At 41.4% G+C, this 20,735-nt stretch overlaps 1 protein-coding gene across 8 annotated transcripts in view; it reads right to left on the bottom strand.

Moving 5' to 3' along the window:
- The window catches only part of TTC39B (tetratricopeptide repeat domain 39B), a 77,134-nt gene extending 56,812 nt beyond the window's left edge, over positions 1–20,322 (bottom strand). Inside the window, exons 1-4 of one of the 8 annotated variants that reach the window (XM_054003238.1) lie at positions 19,415–19,492; positions 18,828–19,048; positions 17,202–17,335; positions 7,675–7,766 (exon numbers count right to left, since the gene is read on the bottom strand). Coding sequence is in view for 1 of the 8 variants with exons in the window: in XM_054003237.1 (XP_053859212.1) it covers positions 19,415–19,480 (66 nt within the window). In the remaining 7 variants the exon portion in view is untranslated. Of the gene's footprint in view, positions 1–1,639; positions 1,665–7,674; positions 7,767–11,509; positions 11,529–17,201; positions 17,336–18,668; positions 18,799–18,827; positions 19,049–19,414 lie in introns of those variants that run through there. The other 7 variants (XM_054003240.1, XM_054003242.1, XM_054003239.1 and 4 more) reach the window with 7 other exon arrangements.
- Between the last annotated feature and the right edge of the window lie 413 nt (positions 20,323–20,735).

Here is a 20,735-nt window from a genome sequence, read left to right as displayed (position 1 = left end):
ATATTTTCCCATATGTTAGGAAACAAAATCCCTAGCACTACAGCAGGACCCAAAAGCTAATTTGTCACATATCTTCAGCTAATTTATAAAGTATTGATGTAAAGAATAAGTATTTTGATGAGCCAAACAAAATATAGGTTTCATCTAAAAAATTTAAGATGCTTTTTACATCCTAATATTTCTGTAGAACTGACAATACTTTGCATTATAAAGTGCTTTAAAATCCTAATTTTTTAGCTACTGCTTCATTAGACTTCATAGCAATTTTTTACAGAAAAGAGCAGTCTACTCTACAAACCAGCAGAAAATAAAATGGAAGTTAAACTACATCTTTATGTTTACAGGCAAAAAAAACCCAAACATAGGAGAGAAACACCATTTCAATGCTGTCTTGGCAGAGGAACAACTTGGGGGAGCAGAGGAAGGAAAAGATATCTCCAGCTCTTTATCTCTGTCACCTACACATGCTTTATTTGACACTTCAACACCAGATCCTGGTATTAACAATTAATAGCCTAGGAACAGAAACAAATGAATAACACTCAGTTCAAAAGGGAAGGAGATGATGAAGCTGTTACAAAACAGGAAAATTATTTCCCCTTACCAGAGACAGAAATAGCCTTGAGGCAGCAAGAATGGTATGAAAATGCACAAGTTCTGCTCCACACAGTACAACCAATTTTGACATGAAAAGTAAAAAATTAAATTAATTTCTCTAAAAGAAAAAATGCATATATTTTTGTGGTTACATATTATTTCAGATTTATTCGTTTGAACTATAAATATAACTAATCTGCTTCTTAAAAAACTCTCAAGATTATTTGCCTAAAATAAAAGTGCTTTTCCAGAGAGCTGAGTAGACAGACAATGGTGGTGGTTTTAGAGAAGCTGTGTTTTCCACTGTAGATGAAGAACTTCAGTAATCAGCAGCCAAAGATCAGACTCAGTAGTTCAGACTTATTTATTCACTCTCATCTAAATAGAACATGAGACATTCAAGACATGATTGGGAGTCATGCTTTAACCAAAAAAAAAAAAAAAAAACAAACCAAAAAAACCACACACACCAAGACATACCAAATATCACAAAAAAACACATTCACACACCAAGAAGAAATTAGGAACTGGTAAGGTAAAACTCAGTTTTGCTAGAAGTTAGGTTAACTAAAGAACTGATGAAAAATTAGAAATTAAAACAAATTTCATTGTCACTTAGCTCAAAAATTAGATGTCAGTAACCACAAGAACAAAGGTTTCTCCATTACAGTCTGGAAAGCAGTGGCCTTTTGATGCTGCTGGTCACCCAAAAATTTCCAGAAGATACAAGAAAATTGAGTCTTAAAAAAAAAAATCTACCCTCCATTTTTTACAGAGAAAGGACATTTGTAATGGAAAGAACTGTTATAATGAAAAGCAGCAAATCAACATGTTGCAGAAAGTGGACAGTTCCTACTCTGCCTTCCTTAGATAGCCATACTGTATAAACCAGGACAGAACCGAGAACAAACCTCAGCCAAATGAACTGCAGTCGTGGCTGGCTGCATACCAGAGGCAGCCTCAAGATGACAATTTTTCTGAGCCTACTTGTAAAGATGAGGCATCAGGCAGTCACATTTTAATAAACTGATATCACTCTCACCTGCTGTGAACAACTGGATGAGCTTCTATTGTTTTAAACGGCACCCCTCCCTCATGACTGAAAAGTGGAAATCAGCAGATTCAGTTACACGTTCGACAAGTAAAGCATTATGACTACTTTACTTTGATTGACATACAAATGGCTGCTGTCAACAGTTATCCATGATCAGATTCATCTCCAACATGCTGCACAAGAAAGCAGAATAGAGTTTCAGTTTAAAGTTGGCTAAACACCAAGACAACTTTACTTACTGTTTACAGTGGCACCTTCTTGCTATTCAACCTGCAGTTGTTTCTACACAGAAAGCACTTCTAAGAGGCAGAAGAATAGGGCAGTACAACAGAACTTCACTGCTGCAATAAAGCTTTCATCTTCCTAGCTGATCACCTTTCCTGTTTGTCTCACACAAACCTCCTTGGTCACCACTAAGACCAAAGGAGTGTAATGTAGCTTCTATTTGTTTGAAAGAGTTACCAGGAAAAAAAAAAAAAAAACAACAACAACAACAAAAAAACACTAAACCAAAATAACAACAGAACAAAAAAACCACATACTCAATCAGGAGTTCAACATTCAGTACATTTGCACCAAAGTGCACTTCTTTTAGAAAATCTCTACAAATATTGCATATGATTTTATTCTTGGTCAACTTCATTACACAAAACTGATTGCCAAGCAATCCTAAACTGAAAGGCAAATGCAACCAACCACCTTGTCTGGATACATCTTCTTTTTCCTATTGTAGGAAGAGAGATTTGAGAAGAATGCAAAGGCAACTAAGGAGCCTGAGAAGACAGAAAGAATACACAAGCATTCTTCTCAAAACAGATACTACACAAGGGAAAACACTAAGTTTGTCCTTCTCAGCCATAAGAATGACTATTCAATCACGTTAATTCTTCTTGCAGCAGACAAGCCTCTAAGTATTGCAAGAACTTAGTGTCAAGCTCATTCGTTTTTGTAAAATCTTGTACCATCATTCAATCATTCCACAGAAATTGTATAAAACCCCACTGAAATAAAAAATAATTTTAGGATACTATTTATTATGTTTATAAAGTTAGCAAGAGTTCTACCACATCTTTCTCATCCTAATAATACACCCTAACCAGTAAGTACTAGTTACAACTGTATTTTCCAGGACACTGGACACAAACATTGATAAGATACCACTGCTGAAAGACCAATCTAATAAAGATTTTCCTACTTTCAGTCACACAGCTGAGCAATAAACTTTTACTAAACTGTTGGCTTCCAAATAAGACAATTCAGTTATTATTTTTCATTTGATGAAAGAGGTAAACACAATGTAATTTTAGAGACACAAACAGAGGGTACTTTCAGATATTAACTGAAAAGAGTGTCTGAGCTGAAGGTAGAGCAGCAGAAAACAAAGCAAGTGTTTACTCTCTTAACATAGGCAGTCAAGACATAAGCAACTTGAAAGCCACTAGCCACACTGCAACTCAAACCAAAAAGCTTGGTCTCTCCCAGTCTGGCAAGGTTAGTATTTTGCAGCCAGTGACTTATCATCTATTCTAGTTCAGAACTGGCTCTCTCTCATCAAGTTTAACTTTCCATGACTTGGTAACATTCACAGAAACTTCAGCTCATTTTAGTCAAAGGATCACTAGACAGTTTGCTGATAACAAAATGTTATCACTTCAAGAGGTACAGTATCAATAGATAAGAAACCAAGATAATTTTTGCCCTCACTTGAGTCAGCACAACCTACCAAATAAAATAAAAGTTATGTGGAGAGGAAAGAAAAACATGACTGGAAGATCCATTTAACAAACACCAGAAACACCAGAACAAACATTGGAGCTCTTCTTGGAGGTGGAATATCATGCTTCCTGTCTCACAAGGGCAGGTCTATTTAGTGGTCTCATCTAACCTTCCCACCTTCATTCCCATACTTCAGTGTTTGTGATGTGACCAATGATGCAGAACCTGACAGTTTTTACTTACACATAACTCATACATACCAGGAGGGATTAAACACACAGACATAATGAAAGTTAAGCTGCAATTACAATTAAGAGACAGTCTGGACTCAATGTAAGAAACAGAAACAATGGACTCTACCTCCCACTAAAGTAGATAGCTAGAGGAAGAGCACATTGTGTTGTCCTGGACTTTACTAAGCAATTTCATATAAAGATGCTTGATTCCAATAGATGTCTAAAGCTACCTGGAAAAACCCTAATTATGGTTCACCATACACTTAATATAGACTATGCAGACAAAATCAAATTACAGCTTCCCTAGAGGGATATTTTGGCAGTGTTCCAGAATGCTTATCAACTACAATGTAATCAACAATCCTATATTAAGTCTTATTAAAGACACATTACCTTGCCACTGGTAATATTAATACATTCCAGAGATGACCCCAAGCTAGGGAACAGAACAGGTATACCTCATATTAAAAACAATATCCCTATAACTAATAAAGCCTAGCTTTGCATATAACTAATAAAAGAGGATGAAAGGGGCATTAAAATTAGTATCTTAGGTTTTAACCTTCTCCTGTCTTCCTCAGGTTAAGTATCTGCTTGACTATACAGCTGATCACTCATTTGTAAAGAATGCGAGTTGCAACAGCAGTTGCTGCATATTTAGCATCACAAGGTTCTATTTTATGGTGAAAAGCAATTTAAGTTATTTTTCTTAACTGGTTCATTTCCTTTAAAAGAAGATCTTGCTGCAGTAATGGTAATTCCAATAATCCTATTTTTGATAAAGTTATTCTTACTTCAGAACTTCAAAGTCTCTATATTTTCTGATCCACTAGCGGTACTAATTGCAGTAACAGAAGAGACCTTTAGAAATCAACATTATCTGTAGTTAAAAGTGGCTGTAATACAAGATGAAAGCAGTGACTTTGTTTAGAGCACAGCTTGTTCTCTCTGTGCAAGATCAGCTTCCATCTCTTCTGAAAACTACTTTATATATTTTCATTAACAGAAAAGCATTGTCTCAAGGTTGTGGCAATTTAACTTCATTACCAGTATAAAATTAACTAATTATTAACTGCTTTATACGTGCATTCTAAGGAGTTTGTTCTTTCCACCAGAAAAAAAGCCAGACAAACACCTAACACAGAAATACAGTGTCACATTCAGACCAAACGTCACATTAAATTACACTAAGCAGAATCAGATCTTGACTTAACCACCCAGTAAGCTAAAGTGTTAGTTCTTCCTGGGCTGCTTACAGGCAAACAGAAAAATAACACATTCTCATTTGAAGTTGCAATAATTCTTACAAGAAAAAACAGGAAACCCTAAAGTAAAACAGGAAAACCTTACAAATAATAAAAAAAATTCATTAACATAAAGTACTAGTTAGCCTATTAATGCCCCCCTAAATTTTGGTAATGTGCCAAGTGTCCATGTAAGTCTACAGCTTTCCTTCTTCTGTCGTGACTCCCCCAATGTCAATTCTTCATCCAGTCTACCCCCAAGCCGAGCATGGTATTTCTTCATGTATTGCAGGACAGCTGCAGGATCCAGAATAGAGACCTACTAAATGGACTGCACAGGTGCACTGAAAGCAGCATGTGTTTCCCAGTCAAAGTTGTAACATTTGACAGACAGTTGTAGTTCCAGCCCCTAGGATGCACACTCCCCATTACAGCTTACTGACATCATGGGGAATTTATAGCTTTTGAAAAGTCTAGCTGGCATGTAATAACAAGGACAATGCACAGTTGTTACCAAATTTGTAACTCCTTCTACCCAAAGGGTCACTTTACCACAAATGTAAGTTTACAGTATGTCAATGCCTCTAGGCAGCTGTTCATACACACACACTCCCTCCTCCTCCTACTCCAGAGTATTCATGAGCAATCAGAGCACTGGTTCCTCTACAGCAAGCCCACACAGCAGCAAGTGTCTCTGGCTCTCATGACTCATACATTGCCAAAGGAAATCCTGCACAACCACACGATGGTTCAATCCAAAGCACTCAACCTCCCCTTGCACAGTTCTTCCTTCTGCCAGCACCCAGAGACACAGAACAGGAAAAAGCCAAAAATGTTACATGAGGTGTAGAGAACTTCTTTTAAATTACAGAAAGGGAAGTATCAGATAGACAATTTTTCCAGGCTACCAGGAAACTACTTATGTCATAGCTGATCTCTACCTATTGCTGGTATCCTTATCCATTTTCATTTTAGCCCACAGTCATTATATACTAGAAAGTTTTTATCAATTTGTGAACGCTGTTGCAAAAGTTTTTGAAAGTTCACATGAATTTTTAAATTACTTTTTCAGACCACACAAACACTTAAGAAATGGTGAGTATTTTTTCATGTTAGAAAGATACCACTTAGGACAAATTCTGCAACTATTAATATCTAAGGTCAGTAGCTTCCAGATCTCACATACATAAACTGAAGAGACCAAGTGCTATGGTATGATCTACCACAAAACTGATATAGATTTTACCTTCCCAGCATAAAACTGCTTTATCTCAGCAAAGACCAGATCTAAAACAAAGAAAACATATCAGACACAAAACTTTCAGTCAAGGACAAGAGGAACATGTTTTAGAGACAACTGCGAAGGCAAGCCTTGTGTCCTTGGTTGCCATCACAAGATGTAACCTCAGCTTCCCCTTCTTGCACTTCACCTGTCCTCCTAACACCAGAGGTCTTCCACAAACTCCAACACAAAGCAACATGTTATCTGGGTTTATAAACTAAAAACAAACTAAGCCAAAATAGTAACCACACTGGACGTCAGTTCTTTCAATAATGTCAGGTGACTTCCTTTCTCTAGTCCAACAGAAGAACACACACACACACACACACACACAAACACTGACAGGAATTCAAGGCAACTGTACAAATCCCACTGGCCAAGACAAGCTGCTTTTTGGAGAGAAACTAGCTAACACAGGACCACAAACTGTGCTCCATGGTGCAACTCAAACTATTCAGAGAAAGCACATAAGCCACTTCTACTATACAATCTCTAGTTTTTGTCCCCATGTTGTTTTCATTACAATTCCTTCAGTTGTGCCCTGGCACAGCTACCTGTGATGACGATGACACACATGTAAGATGATGAATCCTGGCTGATTCAGCATGAAACCCCCATTGCAGGGCACCATGAACACACAGCTGTATAGTCTATCCAGTAACTTCTTGCCTACTTTTCCCTTACAGACCTGAACACCCTCCTCTTCACTCACACACATTACAATCTAAAATTACAAGCACTTTTTCAGTGCTCCAGTGTACACATTCACAACAAGCACTAACTGAGAAAGCAGTTAGGAGGAGTCTTTCACAGTGGAACTCTGAACTGCAGAAGAGAATAAATACAGAGCATGATTTCCAGGAAGACCCTCCTACATGGGACCTGATTTGTGACACTGACATGACCCTATACTTCCGTTTCCAGTTCACAAAAAAGAACAAAGCTGGGGAAACCTGTATTTAGTTTGCACTTCCAGTCCAAATACAACTTAATGAACTCAGCAGCTAAAAATCCCACCGTTCAAAAAAAGTCAAATGGACTTTTAAACAACCAACATTTTTTTTTTTTTTTTAACTTGGATTTTAAGACTCCTTTGGTGTCACTTGCTGAGAAATATATTCACTCTGAAGCTTAACCATACAGCTTCGGCCATCCCTTTATATCTCAGCATGACTTGAAATTACATAGTTCACATTTAGCAGAAGACAGAGCAATTTGGCAAAGCATCGAACCAAGTATGCCATCTTCTAGAAGTGAATGGCCATGAGCTACCGCATATTTTCCAGAGCTATAACCATGTGTGGCTCTTCAATCCAAATCACATTAAAAAACAGACACTGAGCTGCTACTGAATGTCTCTTTCCCAAGGTTTTAAGAAAACTTTTCTTAAGCTCAGTAGACCAAGTGTCAAGTAGGACTATATAGGCAGGTGTATTTAACTGGATTTCTCAGAGCTGCACATGTTTTTCTGCCTAAGATTCTCCATCTGGACATGGCACAGATTTAAATATTCTTTAGCAATATGCTTACGCCACCAAGTCTTACCTTAAAATTCTTTCTCTGGTCCAAACCATACACTTACATTTAGGCAGACTGCTTTGTCTCCAAAGTTTAGTTCCTAAGCTTTTCACACTTCTCTTGAAAAGAAACATAATAATTAACATCTTCATCATCTATTAATATTAATATAATATTTAGACTAAAATGGCTCAAACACCAGTCTTCTCCCTCAATGCAGTTAACAGAATTACTTTTCAAAATACTCTTCTTACTGGGAAGAGGCAAAAAAGCTGTACTTCATGAAGTATTCAGTTATGCTACAGTTTATAAAAAAAGTCCAAAAGTACTTAAGTTTCACATCCCATATTATATATTACTTTTCTCAACATCATTATTTTAAATTGTTTTTGTAACAAATTACAGATTCCCCAAATCAGGTTGGGAGGGTTTTGTTGAAAATGAACTTCAGTTTTTACATGTTTCTTCAGCTCCTTCTAGCCAGCTGAGCTAGAAGAACCTTGAACATCTGTGTAAGATGCCTCACTCTGCTGTTTTTGGCTGGGGTAGAGTTCATTTTCTTCATAGTGGCTAGTATAGGGCTGTGTTTTGGATTTGTGCTGAACACAAGAGCTGATACTATAGACATCGTTCCGTTATTGCTGAGAGGGGCTTACCCACAGGCTTTTTGTTTTCTGCTTTTTGTATTCCAGTTTGGGGTGCATGGGAGGTTGGGAGGGGACACAGCAGGAGCAGGCAACCCAAACTTACCAAAGGGATATTCCAGACCATGTGGCATCTTGCTCAGTATGTAAAGGAAAGGAAGAAGAAGAAAGCAGGGGAGTCTATGGAGTGGTGGCATTTGTCTTCCTAAGTCCCTGTCACCTGTGATGGAGCCCTGCTGTCCTGGCAATGGCTGAACACCTGCCTGCCCATGGGAAGCAGTGAATTAACTCCTTGGTTTGCTTTGCTTTTGAGCTCAGCTTTTGCTTTCCCTATTAAACTGCCTTTATCTCAACCCATGAGTGCTCTACCTTTTACCCTTCTGATTCTTTCCCCAGTCTCACTGGTGGGGGAGTGAGCAAACGGCTGCATGAGCTGTCAGCTGGGCTTAAACCATAATATATACCTAAAAAGAGATGGATTTACCAAATCCACAACTGGTAGTTCTACCACTCCACCATATTTCCAGGGCAAGCTCAGGTTTTGCCACAGGACCTTAGAGTAGCTGTTTAACCATAAATTACTATACATACTAAAGAGAGGGGAAAAAAAAAGAAAAATATTAAATAGTCTTGAGCCCTGGAAACTTAGTAAGTTGGCAGAAAAAGGAAAAAAAAACAAAAACAAAAAAACAAAAAAAAAAAAAAAAAAAAAAAAAAAAAAAAAACAGAAAAAAAACCAAAAACAACAACAAAAATCCCCACCATCAAACCAAAACACAAACAAACACCAAAACCACAAAACAGAACCCAAAGTGACAGAGCCACAAAGCCATTAAGTTTTACCAACTGCCCCACTGGATTTGACAACAACAGTCCTAAGGGAGACAATCCAGATAAAACATCTTCATCTTAGTCCATTATTTCTTGGTGAAAATAAAAGTCAGTGTGATATACTCTATCATCACTATAATCCAACTTCGCTCAACTAAAATTAATCAAAACATTTTTTCTTTCCTCTGGCCTACTACTAGTTACAGACAAGTATTCCTACTCACCTATCCAACACTACACTTTTTAGAAGAACCAGTGCTGCCAAGAATTGCCAGACACACAATTATTTTCAGAAACAGGTTTTCCACTACCCTCCTCTCTGTTTGGATGACAGACTGTCCTCGCAGACCCTCCAATAAGAGGATTTCTGGAGAACAAAAGTGCATGTGAGGTTGACTTCTGGGGATGACAAGAAATCAAAGGAGTGCTGCACATCCAAACACTGGCTTGCAAAAGTTTATATACCACTTTATTGAAAAGTGAATGCATAAGAGTACTGCAATAAAAGCATGATACATTCACTGCATCACAACAAAAAATACCATTGCTACTAAGATATTAAATTATCTTGCCTTAGTATGTGGTAACAGCATCACACTTCCTTACTCCAGAATAAGATGACAAGCAAATCTTTACTTGCTTGATAAGAAACATTAGCACTTGGTGTTTGGGCCTAAGTCCACATGTCTGTCATATTTACTTACTATTGACTTAGCAGAAACCTTTTTTTTTTTTAACCTGAGAGGGCTTAGAAAAGCAGAAGGAATTTTCAGCTCTCACAAATTCTCCCATTTCTGACTATTTAAGCAGATACCTGACTGTGGCACACAGGTCTTGGCCATGTCCAGGCTCTAATCAGAACACATACTAACAGCAACATGTATCCAATTCTCAGACTGCTTCTTGAGTCTTTAGCTGCACAGTTTTGCTCCTTTTTCAAAATGAGAGCAGTGATCTATCATTTCTGTTCCCTCAAATATAATACTGTTTCTATTAATCCAGAAGAAACAGCATTTGTTGAAATTACTGCCCACTAGATGGACATGGTGTGCTGGGCAGTATTCCTGCCAACCTGTCACCAACAACTGTGACCTTATCTCTACCTCCTGTGCCAGTGTCACACAGGAAAAGAAAGCCATACTAGTTGCAATAGCAAGGGAAGTTCCAAATATGTCCTTATGGTCAGGCAAGCTATGAGAGATTTACTTAAGACAGGAGGCACAAGATCAGACATGTCTATGACCTACTCCTGTGTTGAGTCATCCTGGTCCATGCTGTGAAGGTACTGTATGGTCTGCCAAGAAGAAACCAAGTTCCTTTTCTCTTTCAACACACAACCACTTTGCCAAGAGAGGGGCCCAGCAAGAACCTTTATCCAAGCCAAGGCATCAACTTCTGGCAGTTTCAATGAGCTCATCTGGTCTAAAGGTTTTTCCAAACATACTGGCACCAACCAATATGTCAGCAAAAGAAGAACAAACATTTGCAGAACCAAACCTGTTTACACAAAGTCATAAATCTCACATGGATTGACTGGAACTACAAGAAGAAAACCATCCCCCTTTAAGCTTACATATGAAACATAACTGTCTTTCCATCTAGGTTGTGGAAGAAACAGAACTGTCTTTCTTAAGTTGTGGATGGCTCAACCCTGGCAGTGTTCAAGGCTAGGATGGACAAGGCCTTGAGCAACCTGGTCTTGTGGGAGGTGTCCCTGCCTTGGGTGGGAGGGCTGGGTCTAGATGATGTTTCATGTCAATTCAATCCTTCAACATTCTGTGATTCTACAGTGGCTGGCAAGTTTTTAGCTACAATTACCAAGGCAATTATACAATTTAGAGCTGTAATGACAGTAACTTCCACTGCTCCAAGGAAAGGTTACATTAAAAGATATTGGATGCTACTTCCCACACAAGAACAGCAGCAGTTCAATATACAAAGAGTACCCAAAACCTTAAGAAAAAGCTAACTATTCCTTTTGATTATACTGTTTTCCATTCATATACAAGTAAGCATTTAAGTATCACCACCTCACACCTCTCCTCTAAGGAAAAAAAAAAAAAAAAACACACAAAACCAAAAAACCTCAAACAAACAAAAACAACCCAAAAACCAAATCAAACCTCAGAAAAGAAGTAAAAGCAAAATTTACTTCCCTTTTAAAAGGGAAGGTACATAGCTTTCCCAGTTTACATCAGCTCTGCCTGCCTAGGAGGCACATGGTGCTTTCTACAGTGATCCCACCTTTTCTCCTATCTTCTGTACCTTTTATCTCTTGCTCTGAGGAGAAACAGCTCACAGGTTAATATTAAGTAAGAAAATTTAATTGGAATACTGCATATTCCTTTTTCCCTACAATAAATCAATAAAGACATGGGGTTTCTTACCTAATCAGCTTTCAAATTTGGCCTCAATCAACCAAGGAACGCAAATGTGTGACTCTAGGAAGCAAGTAAGAAATGGAAAAACGCTAAAAATAAAAGTAAGCCATCTCAGAACAACATAGGTAATATAAAATTGAAGTACATGTCCTTATTTTGAATAGTAGTCACAAGGAAACACAGATCTCTCAACAGGTACACCTATAAGTAAAGCTAAGTTTTGTTTGAACTTAAGAACTTCAGAAACTTGGAAGGACAGACAGCGACCTAATTTTGTTTAATAAAAAAGAAACTAGTAGTCATGTTTAGTTTTCCATTTGTGCTTCTGAAATAGAATGGTCCTTATCTTAGATGCAGATGTGCTCTGACACTAGGAAAGACCAACACAGAACCAGGAAAAACAGATGAGCCATGTGCCAAAGCACAACACTTTGGAAAAAGCAGACAAGAGGAGTACAAATTTTACATTCTTCAGCTGACTAAAGTGTTTTTCTCAAGGAAACAAAACCATACAAGTCAGGTGAGAATGTTTAAAAAAAGAATTATCCTTCAAGAGAAAGCACCCCCACTATGCTTCCCAATTCCATATTTCCAACACATTCTAGTTTTTAAGGTGAAAAAGGCACCACAATAGCTTGCTTCCAGTTTCTCAAAGTCTCTGTGGAAATGCAGCTACTACCATCTCTTACCACTGAGACTGCAGAAGAATCCTCAGCATAAACAGGAGCAAGAGAATAGCCAGTGTGGCACATTCTATAATTTAATCTAAAGTGCATTATTATATTAAGCTACTGATGTAAAGAAGCATACCACTAGGAGGTTCTTTCATCATAAGTGCAGCAGCTGCTGCAGCAGTGGATGAAATTCTTGAGTACTTAAACCAAGTACTAACCGGCTTTTGAATTAAAGACGATGCTGGTTTCATTTGAAATTAGCTCTGAAGATAAACTGTCCAGGCTGGTAAAGCCAGCCTATACAGTGTTTATCCCTGCTTGGGCAGTTCAAGAGAGTACAACATGCATCATAAGACCTTCATTACCTAAATTTTCCTTAATAGCTTAGTTTAGAGATGAGGCACAGATAAGCTGAATTGGCCAAGCTGTCCTTAACACAAGCCTGTCATGGCTTGTACCTACAACTAAGCCAGCAACTAAATACCACGCAGATGCTCTCTCACCCCATCACACCTCTCGTTCCCCACCCCATCCCTCCCACCCCCCCCCCCAACTCCCAGCAGGGCTGTGTTTGAACCTTGAGGCAGTCAGTTTCAGGTGTACTTGACACCTCTCCAAGCAAAAGTGAACTGTGGCCTACACTCTGCTGCCAAAGGGATTGAGAAAAATGCACTAACAATATCAGTTGTGGCACCACTTGGCTGCCTTTGACTCCAGCTGTCATTGAAGTCCCAACATGTCCAGTACAGCAGCACTTAGAGGTGGCATGACTTCAATCAGGCCACAAGAGTCTACTGTCAGATTCCACTCTGCCTTAGACTTGACTGCTTATATGGTGCTATCAGAGGGTAAGTGGGTCCTGCTGATCACTCCTTGGCTCTGGAGTCGACTGATCAGCTTCCGGGTGAGAATCATGGTGTCTCTGCTGGTCCTAGGCAGAGACAACAAAAGCCCACTGGTACCTTTTAAGCCCTTGAAATGTACTCTCCTGAGATAGCCTGTGCCAAGGATGCATAGGGCCTCTGGGGCCATCACAGTAAGGTGCTTTTGCCACTCATTCCCAGTCAAGTTCACTTCAGCCTCCAACAGTCAGCTACTGGGATGCCCTTGTCACTCCAAAAGTACAAATGAGTTCTTTATAGCTTGAGTCTGCACTGGTGTTTGCTAGAGCCTTACACACCCATAGGTCTGACATGCTAGGTCATCAGATCCACAGAGTCTAATAAACATGGTTGCCCCTCTCCTCCACCTGGCTGGAGCATGGCCCCTCCACTCCTAGTCACTCGACTGTCCACTTACTTCATATAAAGAAAATGAGATTAGAATTTCTTTCCCAAAAATTAGGAGTAAGATAAGACCTTCCACTCTGGTAAACTGCCCACTGGAGACTGGAGGAACAACTTTCCTGGTAAAAAAACCTTTTGGGATTTTTTTCCCTACAACTCAGGTACCAATGCCTCTAGGGTTGAAGATAGGTTTTCTATCCCACTTTCTCACATCTACTCTGTGATCCCTCAGATAAAAACACACAGCAACCCACTGTGTCTACCCTCTACATCCTCTCTCTTGAGCAGAAGAACACTTACTCTTAACAGCAGAAATACTGGCCAGTACAGGTGGGGAGTAGGATCTATCTTATTTTTTTTGTTGCTGGAACTCCTGGAACAGTTTTTCCCATTTCTCAATCAGTTTTTCCACAGCAAAGTCCATAGTGACTCAGTATTGCCAGAGCTGGCAAGCCACCTTACCCACCATCACTGCCTCTTTGTCTCACCAGCTACCCAGCTTTGTCTCATTACCACCAATAAACTGGCACACAACAATGGTGCATGGTGCACTCCACTCATATTACTACCCCTATCGGTCATGCACACTGGATTTCACCTGGATATGTGAGTAACTGCACATTGTTTTGGTCATAATAAATCATCTCTAGCATGGTTGATTCCCTCAGGTACTGGACATGGCGGTCCACTAGTCTGGGTGGCATATAACATCTCCCTTGAAGGGCTACCTCTCTTTCAGACTCAACAGGAGTCGCCTCCAGAGGCTGATGACTTGCATCCTTTTCTTAACTCCCTTGTTAATGCCCCCTTCTGTAGAAAAAAATCCCAGCTGCTTCCCTACTCTAAAATTCCAGGCTACTAGCCCTGTTATTGCAGCACCAAAGCAGGCAGGTAACAAAGTGCTCATCTGGAGGATGGGTGAAGTCTCTTTATATATTCCACAGTTCACTCACATATAAGGTATTGAATTGTTGTCTCTTTTCTGTCTTTTCTTCCTGCTCTTGCGATAGCCCTGCTTCACCCTACTTTACTATGAGCTGACTTCTGTGTCCATTTCTTCTTGTTTATATGAGGGGCTGATACCTGTAAGGGTTGCTCCAGCTGCAATGCCCATCAATGGAGTTAGAGACTGTCACCTTCTTGACATATTTAAAGATCTTCTCTTCCTCTGATGGTACTGAGTAGGACTTTCCCTTCATGAAGCCATACTGGCTCTGACTGATACCTGCATTGTCCTTTGGATGTTTTTCAGTAATTCCCAGAATAATCTTCTCCACACTTCTACTGGTCACTGAAGTGAGACTGAGAGGCCTGTAGTTTCCAGGATCACCTTCGTAGTCCCTTCTCTTGGAAAAATGTTAGCCACAATTGCAATTGACTGGTACCTTTGATATCTGTTAACATATCACTTAATGCAAGGGAGGTAGCATTGAACTCCTTACTCAGCCAACACCCTAATTGGTCTAATTGTTTCAGTGTTACTCCTGTACCAAGCTGTGGCATCAGAAGAGGTGTTGGGATTCTTTTTGAGGGACCCCAAGGTATAAAATTACCATTACAGTCTGCTTTATAGTGATGAACAGATTCTCCAGATTCCCAAGACCATTCAAAAGTCATTGAAAGAGATCTTGTGATGAATGACATCAGCCAGCTCTTTTGAGTATTTGTGGCTGAATCCCATCAGGCCTCACAGACTTCTGGGGATTCAGCTAGTTTTCATTCTCATAGCCATGGTCCTCCAGCTCAGGGTGCTGGGACATGCTTAGCCCATTTTCAGTGTTGACAAGAGAGGCAAAGAAAGCATTAAACATCTCTGCCTTGTCTATGTCTCTGTTTGTGAAGTGATCGTCCTCATCCTGTAATGGGCTAACATTATTTCTGCACTGCCTTTTGCTACTGACATATCAAATAACAAAACCTTTTTTTTTATTGTTCAGACAGTCCTGGCCATCTTCAACTCCAGCTGAGCTTTGAACACACAAATTTTATCCTTACAATGGGGAGCAGCATCTCTGTATTCCTCCCATTTCACTAATACAACAAATGCTTTTAAAAATTTGTTCTAACGTGTTATAGTCAGATTTATTATTACCTGAACTCATCATACTTTCTATTTGACACGAGAAAAAGGTTTAACACCAGTCATCAACCAAGTATCACACAGTCACTCATTTGCTCTCCTCTCTTGCCAGTGAGATGGGAATAAGATTGAGTGGAAAAGATAAAATCCATGGGCTGAGATAAAGACAGTTTAATAATTGAAATAAAGTAGAATTAATAACAATAACAACAGTATAGAAAGGGAGAAAGAGAAAAGAAAAAACCCAAGAGAAAGAACCAATCCACAATACAATTTCTCCCTGCCTCCTGACTGATACCCAGACTGTCCCCAAGCAGTGATTGGCCCCTCCCAGCCAGCTCCCCACAGTTTATATATTAGGCATGATGTTCAAGATCATGGAATATACAGGCCACTCATCCTAGCCATGCTCCCTCACAGCTTCTTGTGCACCTGGTTGCTGGCAGCGCATAAGACATTGAAAGTTCTTGGTTTAGGGTAAGCACTACTTAGCAACAACTAGAAATCACTGTTGTTCAAAGGATGCTCATACTAAATCCAAAACACAGCATAGCACCAATTGACTCTATCCCAGAAAAAGTCAGGACAAAAGTAGAGTTTACCACAGCAAGGGCACCAAAACACCTTCAGATCTGTAAATAATCCTTAGTCTGGCTCCCTTCAGCCAAGTAAGGAATTCTTTTAGCATCTAGATGCTTCTTAATCATAAATCTTTCTGTCTAGCCACAACCGTCAGATACACAAGGACCCTGACTGGGTTTGTAGGTTATTTTTTTTTTAATTGATAGGGAATCCCCAAGTAACCAATTAAGCTGGCTTTAGGACTTTGAAAAACCAGGGCAGCAAAGAGTGAACTTAATGGGAAGCAGATCTGGCCCGCTATTTTAAGTAATCTTCAGACAGTGAGGGGGGATGGGAAAAGGGTGGATGGGGAGAAGAATTAAAGTTTTGCTTGAAGACTCTCCAGTGGCTGGGAATGCTACAATGTCCTTAAGTGTATCTGTCCTAGATTTCCAATCCATTCCAAAGGAATACCAGTGTGAATTCTTTTAGGTGGTGAATTCAGTGTCATATAGCGGTTTAAGTGTTGATGGTATATCAGGTTTGAGTTCACAACTGGCCACACCACAGGTGAACACTTTGATCATATAGTAATCAGGAAACTGCTTCCTAGCAGAGAATGACCACAAACACACTTAAACACCACAGAAGCAACACTGCACTCAGGAAAATCCTGAGTTTAACAGCCATTTGTTTTCCCAGATGGCATACCCATAACACTAGCTCATTTATACAGCCTCTTAGTCTTAGGTCTCTAGTTCCTCTTGGTGGGTTTCTTTTCCTTTAAATAAAAAAAAAAAAAAAAACAACGGACTAATACACTTATGTTAGTTAAAAAAAAATCAAGGATTTATTTATACTTCATGCCATTTTCTTGCTGTTTCCACTGGAAAGCCACAGCTGCAGCCAATGAGACTTAAATCAGGTAAAAAAAAACCAGACAAAATTGTCAAAAAACCCCAAACAAACAAACAAAAAGAAAAACAAAAACCCAAACAAACAAAAACCCCATGGTATCTGGCACTCCTTGAGCTGCCAGAAGCATCAGGAAAAGCACAAATTTCATTCAGGGACAGACTACAGAAGGGGGCAGCTACCTGGTACCTTACGCTTGGACTTTAGAAGAAGGGTTCTTGCTGGTCTATATCCTGTTAAGCAGGAAACAACTTCAAGGTTTAGTTTAACATACTCCTCTTCAAAGCTTCAGGGGCGAAGAAGCATTCACAAGTCCCTGCAAAGCAAAATTCTATGCTAAAAGCTATGTTCATATAGTACTAAGCATGCACACTTAAATCAGGAAGCAGAGCTCCCATCTGCCATGTTCTATGTAAACAATACTATTTAAATGCAGGTAGCTCATAATAAAAAGGCTTATAGGTGTTCTGCTACCTCTGTATCTCAGCATCACAGCCACTGCAAACACAAAAAAAATGCTAAGACACTTAAAAACAATTACTATGTTCATAAAATCACAACAAGCTTATTAGTAAAGAGACTACACTGAACCTGTAGGCAAAGACAGTCTACAGTAGTCTAGACAACTTCTATTAGAAAAGCAGTGACCATCCCCAAGACAGCCATGTGCCCTTTCCTCCTGAACTCTGGAATCTTACCAGGAAAAATCAAAGTACTTTCTGCATTACCACTACAGGTCTGTTTCAGACTCCAAAGAATCAAGCACTAAGCAAATCAAGCACATGCAAAGAGCATGAGGTCTTTTAGGTTTATACTAAGAAAATTTTACACTTTTTGCAAGGTATTGCTCAAATAATGCCTCTTTCCTGGGCTTTTATGCCTACTTTTTCACTTTATTTTTTTGCATGGCAGCTTCTTTTCCTCAAAAAAGCATTAGCATTTAACACCGAACTCAATTAAGTATATTCTTTCCTACTGTTCATACAGAACAGCTGGGCTACAACAAAGTTGCTGAATACCTGTTTCAACAGAATTCCAACTATTTGCTTACTGAGAGAGCTGCAAGAACTAGTTAATAACTTTTTTCTCCCTCCTCTGGAAAAAAATCTCAGCTTCGCAGAGATTACTTTATCATTTTGTAGTGATTCACTTTGGTATACAATGAAATTCAAGGATTTCACATCCTCTTCACTGCTGCCACATATAACCTTAGGAAGTAGAAACTTTCACAGCACACTCTGAAATACAGGCTAACATATATTGCCATTCCCTAATCAAGAACAAGCTAATTCCACTGAACTACACAGCATAGCAAGTCCTATGTAGACAATAGTCACTTGCCACATCCTACAAAATACTGCCACACCTCAAACACTGGGCACTGAAAAAATCCCCAACCTATTAAGTACTCATTCATAAAGTGTCTTCAGCAAAATTTTGGCAGATTTGCCTTGCCAATCTTCCTGAAGAAGCTGCTGGATGCACACATAATTCATTCCAGACTGTGCAGTCAAAAATCAAGTCTATATTACCACACGCGCCTGCCAGGACTGCGTGTATCTGTGTTTAAAAGCACGCTCCAGTTAAAACTATCTCAGTTTGGCAGTACCATTCTCAAAAGCTCATCTAGGACAATACTTTCTAATCACCAGTTTCCGAGTGGTGTTGTCAAGGAATCCTACTACCGTGTTCTCCTACACTGACAGTGTAACAAGGAAAATCTTCAAGCGATCGTTTGAAAGGATTTCTGCCTGGGCTGTTTGAAGGACCTTTAATAAAACAACGGTGAAATTAAAAACGCATCTTACATAAACTACAGCTCTGACCAACTGCATTTCCCAGGCAGAGAAGGTGCCCATGCAAGACCCCGCGCACACGGGGCCCTCTCAGACACCCGGACAGCGAGGCCTGGCTAATGTGCAGAGCCGTGGGTCGCCGCTGCCCGCACACCTGTCCCTCGCCTCCGCCCGCCGGGAGGGACGCACACCGGAGCGGCGGCGCGGCACTCTCGCACGGAGCAGCGCAGGAGCTGGGGTTAAAGAAAAAAATAATAAAAAAAAATTTAAAAAAAAAAGGAAAAAAACAAAAAAGAAGACTTGAAAAAGAAAAAAAAAAACAAATTAGGGGGATGCGGGAAGGGGCCGCTTGCGGCCCCGCTGCCAGGACAACTCTCCCGAACTCCAGGCGACGGACTCGCCTCTAGACCGGCGGTCAGGCCTGCCCCTATCCTCTCCGGCCGCCCGCCCATCAGCCCCCACCGCGGAGGAGGAGGGCGACCGGGACGGCCGGTGCAGAGGAGCCCCTGCCCGCATCTTCCCCGCCGGCGCGGCGGCGGCGGGGACGGCCGCTCGCTGCCCTCACGCCCGGAGCCCCTCGGCAGTCGCCCTCCGTTTACCTCCTCGCCGCCGCCGCCGCCGCCGCTGCCGCTGCTCTCCTCCGTGCCGTTTCCTACGCTCGCCATGTTCCGTCTCCGCTGCCCGCCGCGAGAGATCTCTACAGCCGCCGCGCGCCGTCCGCTGCTCACAGCCCAGTGGCGGCACCACCCCACGCCCTTCCCGGCCGTCCCCGCTCGATCCGGCCCGGTCTGGCCCGGCCCTACTACTCCCGCCCGGTCCGTCCGGGCCGTGCTCGCCGCCTCCTCCCGCCCCGGCCGCCCCGCCGCTCCGGCGGCCGCGCCCCCTCGTTTGCATGACAGCACCCGCCCCAGCCGGTCGCGCCCCGCTGGCCCTCGGCGTCCGCTCCCGCCGCACCGCCCGTGCTGCCTCTCGGCTGGGGCGGCATGGGACGTCCCGGGGCCGCTGGACGTGGGAGTGGTCGGAGAGTGCAGCTGGACGGGTCGGAGCAAGCGGAGCGTCGTCCCAAACTCATGCCTAAGCCCCCGTCCTTCCCCCGTCCTGCAGCCCCACCTCCAGCCACGCTGGGGTTCGCGCCACCGTGAGTGGCTTCACTGACCGAGGTGCCGCAAAGCTTCCCGCAGTCGTTCCCGCGGTGTCCTTTCCAGTGCCCGGGTTACCTGAGCGGCAGCCCGGGCCGGTTCAGCACACCTGAAACAGCGGTGGCGGACTGGCGATCTGTGCCGGGCGCCAGGAGCCTCGGCCGGGATCTGCCGCGCCGTCTGGCCAGCTGCTCCAGGGAAGGGCAGCGCGGGCTGTGCGGGTGTGCGGAAGGGCCTGCGTGCAGACCCTGCCTCTCCGATGCTGTCAGTGACCTACAGGTATTCAGTATCTGATGTCCGGGAGAAACTTGCACTTCAGCTCCCAGTGGCCAGGCTCTGGGGAAGAACGGCTTCATCACCATGCCGGCTTTCGCTTGCAAATAAAGTCCACAAAATAGCTCTCTGAGAACTCTTAGAGTCCCCCCACCTCGCCTTGTCCTGTCTTTAGTTCACAGTATCATAATGCTCTTTGCTCAAAATCTATCAATTTCCATTTTCCTGTATTCTGTCAGCTGAGGTCAATGCCAACTAAAAGGCAGGTAGCATGATGCCCACTTCCTACTGGTTAGTTCTCTGTCACAGCCCTTGTTAAAATATATATATGTAGTTTTGATAGTCTGGCTTCCATTAGAACCAGAGAGAGATTACCAGAGAAAGAGAATTGAACAGATTCAGCTAACCAGGAGGAAGATACAGTCTTAAGAGCTTTTTGCAAGATTTGGGAATATAGTCTAGATAGGTCCTTAAGTCTAAGAACAGGCAGAAGTATAGGTTTTCAATG

The sequence above is a fragment of the Vidua macroura genome, chromosome Z (assembly GCF_024509145.1).
Source record: "Vidua macroura isolate BioBank_ID:100142 chromosome Z, ASM2450914v1, whole genome shotgun sequence".
Lineage (NCBI taxonomy): Eukaryota > Metazoa > Chordata > Aves > Passeriformes > Viduidae > Vidua > Vidua macroura.
This window is presented reverse-complemented; position numbering and strand designations above follow the sequence as displayed.